The 9563-nt window shown below is 42.4% G+C and overlaps 1 protein-coding gene across 3 annotated transcripts in view; it reads left to right on the top strand.

Annotated features, from left to right (window-relative positions):
- Positions 1-9563, top strand: part of FAM131B (family with sequence similarity 131 member B) — an 83417-nt gene that overhangs the window by 60620 nt on the left and 13234 nt on the right. For 2 of the 3 annotated variants that reach the window (XM_072991827.2, XM_072991826.2), the window contains exons 3-5: positions 675-710; positions 6094-6187; positions 8517-8714. In XM_072991827.2, coding sequence (XP_072847928.2) covers positions 675-710; positions 6094-6187; positions 8517-8714 — 328 coding nt within the window. The remainder of the gene's footprint in view (positions 1-674; positions 711-6093; positions 6188-8516; positions 8715-9563) is intronic. The other variant, XM_072991828.2, reaches the window with a different exon arrangement.

Here is a 9563-nt window from a genome sequence, read left to right as displayed (position 1 = left end):
GGGTTGGGGGACCTTGACGGCACGTAACAACAATAAAGGGGGGTGGGGAAGGAAGGTGGAATCCTGGAAGAGAGATCTTAGAACCAGCAATACTAAGGAAACAAGAGAACATGAAAAAATGCAGAGGGGATAGGAAGTGGGTAGGGTGACGGGGGAAGAGACGTGGTCCCTGGCCATATGCTACATAGAGGGCTGTGTTATTTCTTTAAGTCTACAGTATATGCATGTAATCATCAGTTGCTTCTGTGAATAAGCCTTTGATCTCGCACATTCATCCCCTGTGAATGTACACCTGCTGGTGTCAGAGATCTGGTATTCAGCCACAAAAGACCAAAAGGTTTGAGCGCAACAGGACTCCTGTTCCAGAAGAGTTATATACAGTATATGTTTCACATGCCTGTGTTTTTATCTCTCTTTTTTTTGTCCTCCTTTTTCTTTCTGTGCCTTTTCTGTTCTTTATATAATAAATGATAGTGCTGTGCACATCACTGTGGTCATCAGGAGCAAAGTGGACTAGGTGTTCTCTCCAAAAAAGCATATGTCCTTCCCACTAAAACTTAAAGGAGCATCCCATATAGTAACCAGTAGGGCCAGCAGCTAGCGAAACATGCCTGGTGTATATATACAGTGTGCATACGTGTATGATACTAACTTTTTGCCTTCTTTCTCTGCAGCAAACCCGGACAGATTTCTCCTGGGATGGAATTAATGTAAGTACAGTCATCATCCCTCTAAGGTGTTCTTGGGCAATGAGCCCAATTTGTGAATGTTTTCCAGGTTTTGAAGAAGTGCGTTTGCTGTTAAATAAGATGCATGAATTAACAAGCATTGATCTTACTAACAATGTATGTCCACTCCGTGGATTAACACCCAGGCAAGTGTAAATGTTTTAAATATGATTTCCTGGGTTTAAGAATGCAGGACTTGGGTTATGAGGATGTATTTGTAGTGTATTGGAACTGTAATTTGCAAGCAGAATCTGACAATCTTTCTCATTGTGATAGATCTTGTGCCAGAAGAAATGGCACTTTTTGGTTACTTAGTTTTTCATATTGCATTGTTACTCTTCCAGTGTGAAGACAGTACCCCCTTTTTAAAAATGTAAGCATTTATTTTGAATTTTGAAATGTATACCAAAATGTGTTACTCAACTCCCTCTCCCACTGGAGGCTGGATGTCATTAGGGTACTATTGTCACATTTTCTAAATGCAGGTATAATTTCAAACTATGGTTTGCATTAGCAATAGCTCATAAAACTACTGTGTGACTTTCCAAATATGCAGCAATCAGAATAAGTTGTTACTCTGTGTTGTTGTTGTTGTTTTAAGTTTGTCTTCTCAGTGTTCAGTGTTATAAGTTCCTTCCTGTCTCCATGGGCCAGAACACAATGAGCACAAATCATGATTAGCAAACCTGCTTCAGTTCAGATTTTTAGGCTCTAGTTTACTGGTGTACTGTATTGGAAAACAGAATTGGCTTTATATTTTTGATGGTCTCTGATTGCTCATGCTACTGGGCCAATTCTGTTCTTCAGTAAACCTCTTTCCCTCCATTTAGCTCACATAAGCCTTCCTTCCTTCCTTCCAGCCATCCATCCACCCATCCACCCATCCATTTAAGATAAAAGAAGCCTTGTCTAAAATTACTCAAACATGCTTTCTTAAAATTGCAAGTACAGTTTTGTAAAAGCAGCATGAAGTTTTCTTTCGTTTGGAACCTCTTCACTGCCAAAAATTGTGTCATCACTCCTAAATAGTGTCTTTCGAAGCTTCCACTGTCAAAAGCAGTTACTAAAAATGTGACCAAGACTCCCAAATGTCCAGGGTGTGAAACTGATCTAGATTATATGCCAAAGGAGCCTTCAGAGGTACTCACTTCAAGTCAGAAATGGCAATCCTTGATCCCAGCATGCTACATAGTGCCCCTGAAAGGTCACAGGTATTGCTTTGCCAAAGGTCCACTTAGCAAGCTTCAATCTATATATAAATAAGAATGACACAAAGTGTAGTGGAGAGAGAGGGAGAGATTTCTTGCTTGTGTACTCTGTTGAGCAAGGAAGACCAGCGTTTATTGTAGCTGGAGAATTCCACACAAGCTGTGCATGTGTGGAATTGACCCACTTAATCTTCACAAAATACTGTGCAGTAGGGTATGTCTAGCACTAAGAATCTCTAGACATCTCCAGGCCTCTCTTGGGGCTGGCATCATCACCCGCCCAGCCTGAGATGCATGGGTAGGAGGGGCAGTCCCTCTTGGAAGGAGGTGTTTTGAGAAAGTGCATATCACATTAACCACACTTTCAAAAAAGTGTGCATGGTGCTGACTAGAGATGGGGGTATTCATATACAAATACGAATACCCCACACATGTGGACATAATGAGGGACCATCCACTCACCTCCTGCTGTTGCTACAGGCTCTCTCCGGAGCTCATGGTCTGCAAGATGATCCTGGCAGGAGGTGGGAGGACAAGCCTCACTGCCAGGTCAAAGAGTGGCTCGCTGAGGGGTTGGACCCTCGTTATGTCCACCTGTGCTGGGGTATTTGTATTCGTATATGGATAGGAATGCTCCCAGCTCTAATGCTGACTCCTTTATTTGGAAGAAAAGCAGCTGAACGGAGATTCTCTGGTCCAGCATCATACTTACAATACAGATTGGAGTTACCATCAGTTTCGTACAAGAAAACCCCTGCCTGGATACTGTTTTCCCCAAAATAATGCTGTTTGCACTAAACAGCACAACTCAGACACAAGCAGTAAAGAAGAAATACATTTTCAGGGAAAAATCCAATGGAGAAGTTGATCCAGGCCAAAACTGTCACATTTGATCTGGACTGCCTTTCCAGTGAAATAAAAATGGCAGCATTAAATGTTCTTTTGAAGAAGCTTGATTAATGTGACGTTTTGTTAGCCCTCAGTGAGTTTGGTAGGGTTACTTCCAGATGAATTTAGGTTTGCAGGCCAGCTTTAATTACAATGCAGCAGTCCATCAGTTTCTTCTCAACAGTCATCTGGGGGAAAGAGTACTGTGATGAAAAGGTAATACTGTGGTGTACGAATAAAATCATATTGCTGCCTGAAATGGTGGACTAGACAGATGGTTGCTGTTTTTCTCTTATTACTAGTGTCAATCAGAGTAGTTTAATGAGAGAAATAAGAGTAGTTTTCTCTTATTAGTAGTGCAAAAGGAAAGCAAAAAAAAACCCAGACCCTACAAAATCTTGTGCCATAATAAATATCTTACTCTTTATGGTAGGTACTACAAGTCCCTTTATAGTTGCTTGTAAGATGTTCTCACCCCAGCTGTCATTCTCATAATCTTCCTTTGTTAGTAAAGCTAAAAAGAAACTGGAAAAGAATAAGGATGTTTTTTTGGAGTTCCACTTATTGTCCAATTTCACGGATTTGCCATAACCATAGCACTAATGTCTCCAGCTATTTGAAGTGAGGACTGGAAAGGAGAGGGCAGTTTTTTTTCACCTTGCATAATGTCAATCAGGTCACATTCCCATGGAGATATCTCAAGGTGGTAATAATCCTTGGGCAGACTGATTTGAAATTTCAGCAGCACTATGGTATCAATAGATTTCCACAGACTCAACAACAAAACAAAAATGAATGAATGAGAATCATATGAGGGTGACCGCACAACAGGAAATCATGAAGTTGTCATTGAAAACAGCAGCGCCTTATCAAGTACTCTCCCTTTGTAACGAACAGTCCTACTTATGCCATGCCAGGGATGTGAAGCAGAGAAACAAATGGCATAGTGACATCAGGATGTGAGTGAAGTTGTCTTAAATATGTATGGGGCCAAGCTGAGTTTTGAACATTTGCTTTAAAAGATACCAAGGCTACCCCCACCAACAACTACTACTTTATCACTAACATAGTTCCAACTTGCAAAAAGTAATTCTTCATTGGGAAATCAAAATGGACTTAAATAGTTACTTTCTATTACCTTTTAAAAATCAGGATGCTAAACACTAGTGGTTCAAAACATGTTTGACTAACAAGGCCACTTCCTGTAACTACAGAAGTAACTAGTCGTCATTACGCTGGCCAAAAGGTGAATCTGTCCCTTGTTATACTATTAGCATAGTGTAACCTAGGCATTTGTACTTGTGCCGTTCACCCTTGTGGCACCTGCATGTTTTGCCCTTACAAAGGCTCACATCGCATTTTCCTCTCGCTGCCACCAGTGGATTACCTCAATCCACAATATAAATGACGTTTGTCGGAACACTTGTCTTGTGAATAAAAACTTATTAATTGAATTGAAGCAGATTTAATAATAACAGTTCTTCAGATAAACATTGTACACAAGCAAATCATTAACAGTTCTCTCAGTACATAATTTTCTCTTGCAAAATCATTACCACCTTATCTACCTATTTTCTTAACCAGCTTTATCTCTTAGTATCTGTTCCCTCTCTCTCTGACTAACCAGTCTTTAATCTCTATCTTGATCTCAACCCAATCTCTGACTCTCCCGCCAAGCCTGATATAGCTGCTGACTCCGCCTCTCCAGTCCTCTCATAGGCTCATGCAAATCATCTTATGACTATGAATGGCATGAGTGATGTTGGGCGATCATCGCAGTACTTCTATGTTTTGCTTTATTTTCTGTCCCTTAGGTACCCTGCTGAGTGTAAGTTGACTCATATAAAGTGCAGAACTATAAGTTACAGCTATAGTTCTGTCAGTTATAGTGAGCCAACTAAGGATGAACTGGCCAGAATCTTGTTGGTGTTCATGTAAATTTTACATAACTTGCTGTGGCTAATTGTGGCTAATTGACTCAATGCCAGGGCACAATCAGATGTGTTGCCATACATGCATTCAGTACATACCCTGACATCTCATTAATTAAGTGCAAGTAGGAGCACCAAGTTACCCAAACATGATGCAAACATCATGGAAATAAAAATTGTATCCTAGTCCGGACACACATGTTTCAATTTTGACAATAGTTTTCTGATTTCACCCCCTATCACTTCAGTCCAGTCTACAGCAAAACATTATTAGTATTCGGTCTTCTCATTCATGCTCCTTTGCTTTATATAGACAGCTGTTTTGCCTTTATTTTTCTGTGTCTCATATATTTTAGCAAACTGATAGTAAAAATGGCAGAAACCAGCCACTAAATAAACAGATTGGGAATGGCTCCAAATTAGAGATGGGGACGACTCACCATTATGGTGAGTCGTCCCGCTTCATGAGTCGTCAAAAGCTGATGACTCACAAAGCACGAACTTTCCCCATGAAGTGATGAATAACAAATATGTTCATCGATTCATGGGTGAGAGTTATTCAAAAGCACACACCACCTCCTGCTGCCACTGCCACCCCCCGCTGCCACTGCTGCCACCCCCCCCGCCTGCCTTAAGGGAATCCAGGCTGCCCTTTGCAAAGATGGCAGCTGCAGCTTCCCTACCCTAAATGAAGCTGCAGCTGTCATCTCTGCAAAGGGCAGCCAGTTTCCCTTTTTACACACCATGGCTGTGGAGGCCTGATGGAGACCTCAGCAGCAGCGGATTACAGTAAGGGGGTGTCAGCATGTGGGGTGCTAAGACAGGGAGAGGAAGGAGGTGGGGGTAGACTGTGGAGGTGGGTGGCTGCCTATTGGCCAGTCAATGAGTTGATCAGTGGCCAGTAGGCAGAATGGTTTTTTAAAAATTATTATTATTATGAAGGGATGGATAAAATGGGGAAATATTATCCTTTCGTATTCATGGGGTTTTTTGGAACCTATGAATATGAAGGGACAAATATTTAACGGATCAGCAATTTTCCACAAGTATCACAATCATTTTTTTTCATTCCCATGTCTACTCCAAATATTTTGATGCTTGAGACAGAAGCCTCCAAAATGACAACGTATTCAAACAGCTCTTTCATTGCTTAACTAATGTGTGCAGGTTTTTCTGTCAGTGACTAATCTTCCAGCTTTGTCTATTCCTTCTCATCCAGGTTTATTATTCTTCCCAGTCTCTTATCTTCTTAGAACCCCAGACTGGAATGTTTCCTGTTCCTCAACCACACCCACCACACCATGCCCTTTCGCTCCTTTACATAATCTGTCTTTTCAGCTCTCTATGGAAGATACCACCTCCATCCTTCCCAAGCTGAAGCGAAACTCCAATGCCTATGGGATCGGAGCTCTTGCTAAGTCATCTTTCTCCGGTGAGGATCACAAACCCTTGGATGGCACATCTTTCTCATTCCTTGCTGATCTTGATTATACTCCCCTATTTTTCACTCCAAAGATCCTCCAGAACCCCCCACAAAACTAAGCTAGGGTGATGTTCAGGTTTTGGTAAGCCACATAATTATTCCAGGCGTCCCTGTGTCTCACAACTACTTTACCTCATTATTTATTAGTTAGACATTTTATCTTACGACCAATTTCCTTATATGAACGATTTAATCTGTTGTCATGTGTGAAGGGCAAAACTATGTCCTTTTCCTGTTGAAAAAAGTATATTGTGCAGTGAGGCAAAACACATTTATGTCGCCTTTCACATTGTACCAGACAGATGTTTCTGCCAAGACTGAGATTTTCTTAATATAAAAGGCAACATGTGAAAAAGCCCTAGTTTCCCCCTCAGTCACCATCCTTTCTGCTCCACCTCCAAATGTATAATTTACCCCTGTGTTTTATTCAGAGCTGCCTCTTTTATTTAATGATTCCTTCCATAGGAAGGGAAAGATGGAAAAATTATAGCAGCAAATATGGTGATTTTTAGAAATATTCCAAAGACCTCCTAGCATTCTGACAGGGTGTCAGTGAAGGGCAGCAATTGACAGATCAACCGATTGTATCCTTTGTAGCTTGAAAACACTCCAGAAGTACACAGTTTCAGCTTCCTTGAAAACAAATGTTATAGCATGTGAAAGGAGCTTGATAACATTTAAGATTTTGAATACTTGAAAGCATTACCAAGAATTGTGATTCCAGGTTGTTCCAGATTCATAATTTGTATAGGCTATAAATATTTGGGGAACTTTATAAGAATATGTTGTTCACTCTACCCCCCCCCCCCAGACTACATTAAGCGGAATGTGATGTCTAAATAAATTTAAATAAGTCAAGTTACCAAAAAAAATGTCTTTATGGAAGGAGATAAAAGGATGTGCTTTTGTGCTTTTTCAAAGAGTCCTAACTTTTTTTTCGGTATGGAAAGTGCTGTAGGATAGTTCATTGAAGTGCTGGTTTAAATCATTTCTGTAGAAAACGTGGCTGCAGAGCCTCAATACTTTCTGAACTCCTTAAATCTACAAAACATTGGAAAGTTTGTGATAAGTCAGAATGAACTTCAAGTTCAAGTTCATTAGTTTATTTTAGTTTATTAAGGGACTATCGTAGCTATGAGGCTTAGTGGTATATTTTCCAGCTATTTTAGGATTGTTTTTTTAACGTGCCTCGTGACTTTTTCTGCTGATATGAAATCCAGCCAAAGTTGGTGTATGGACCAAGGGTGGAGGAGGAGCTCCCACGGGTGCCAATGAGAACTTCATTCACAATGCAAAAAAAAAAAAAAAAAAAAAAAGTTTGGGGAGGGGTATCTGTGACATCCGTCAAGAGTAGGATGTCCTGATGTTTGCCCTATGGCCAGTATTAGATCCTTTAAAAATAGCATGCATGCTAGTTGCTAATGCATAACAACATGACAGTCTTTAGTAACTGATGAATAACTAATTAAATAGTGAATTATATAAGCATTGACTAAATACATGTGATTAATTAACCCCTTGATGTCCAGTTCATTTTGACCCTCTGTTGTGATGAATGGTTATAGTGGCCTTTGTATGCAAGATTGCAATGAGTGGAGTTATGAGGTTGACCTTTAGTGCAGTGCTCCCCAACCTTGGGCCTCCAGATGTTCTTGGACTTCAACTCCCAGAAATCCTGACCAGCAGAGTTGGTGGGGAAGGCTTCTGGGAGTTGTAGTCCAAGAACATCTAGACACCCAAGGTTGGGGACCACTGGTTTAGTGGGAAGATGACAAAGTGACAAAGTCATTCCACTAAGTGACAAAGAGGAAACTAAGCCAGCAGTCCCCAGCATTTTTAACTCCTGGACCAATTGGGGAAGGCAGGGCACCCCCGCATTCATGCACATGTGCGAAGGAGCTGGCTTGCTTGTGCACATGCATGAAGGAGCGGGAGGATGCTCATGTGGGCAGGCACATGCTCATGTGCATGCACGAAAGGCAGCATGTTGCTCGTGCAGGCACGCTTGTGCACATGCGTGAAGGGGTGGGGGAGTGCTTGTGTGGGTGCAGCTGCATGCGTGCAGGTGCAAAGAGTCTGTGGGGGGAGTGTGGGCAGGGGGGGAGGTCTGTCTCTGAGGCCTGGTCCGCCTCAGGCCACGGACAAGCACCGGCAGCAGACCAGGGGTTGGGGACCTCTGGACTAAGCAGTAGAAACAGGCCCATTCGAGGATGATGTGACAAAGGGCTTGGAGCTGTATAATAGCCCCTTCTTGTTTTCTTAATGTCTGGCGCCTTAGGGATATCTCGCAGCATGAAGGATCATGTCACGAAGCCCACTGCCATGGGTCAAGGTCGGGTGGCACACATGATTGAATGGCAGGGATGGGGCAAAGGCAGCAGCCAGCAGCAGATTCACACTCATGAAACGGTGCGGAAGGATGCAGACGCTTACTCTGACCTCAGCGATGGGGAGAAGGAGGCCCGGTTCCTTGCAGGTAAGACCACTGCACTCTTTGTGGCCCATCAGCCTATGCTTCTTTCATGGTGGAAATAGACAAGGAAGGAAAGGATGATGGGAAGGACTGTATGCATTGTTGTGTCTGCTAAAATTATCTCCTCTACTTAATTTTTTAAAAATTAAATGTTTTGTTACTTAACCCAGTTCTATGCTGTGTGTGAGGAGAAGAGCAATTTGCCTCACCACTCTCCACTTTCATCTACCTCAAACAGAAGTGGATGCCTCTGAAAATGAGACAGTCCTATTCGCAGGGAGGTTCGCCTCATGACAAGAACTTCAGTTTTCCTACTCACGCGAAGAAGCCTCCACAAGAAAAGGAACATTTCATATTCAGACATGTTGGCTTTTGCCTGAGAAAGGCAGTGATGAGAAAGGGTCAGGGCTGTAACGTCTTCTGTCTCCCTTTGCTCAGAGCACATCTTCTCTCTACGTTGTGGAGGTGGGTTAAAAAGAGGGATAAGTAGCTCCTGTTGTTCCTCCCTTGGCAGGAATAAGTTTGGACATGGGGGCCTCTGAGCACATACATAGCCCTGTCTCTGCTGCAGAGCACCCAGGGGTTGACCAATCTACCTTCTTTCACGGCTGATTTACATTGTACATTGCCCCAGTTCTATCCGATAGTGCTGGCTGCTGCTGTTGCAGGTACAGGAAAAGTTTGGTGCAGTGGTGTCAAGACTGCAGAGGTGGAGAGGAAAACACAACACAGAGCTACCATTTTAGCTCCCCCCCCCCCACAGTGCTTTAGTAGTATGCCAACTACCTTAATCAGGACAATTAAAGCAGCAATCTCCAGCGTTTTTCAGTTTGCAGACCGGCTGGGGAAGGC

Source organism: Pogona vitticeps, chromosome 2, assembly GCF_051106095.1.
Source record: "Pogona vitticeps strain Pit_001003342236 chromosome 2, PviZW2.1, whole genome shotgun sequence".
Lineage (NCBI taxonomy): Eukaryota > Metazoa > Chordata > Lepidosauria > Squamata > Agamidae > Pogona > Pogona vitticeps.
The sequence above is the reverse complement of the archived record's forward strand: the minus strand, read 5'-3'. Positions and strand labels throughout refer to the sequence as shown.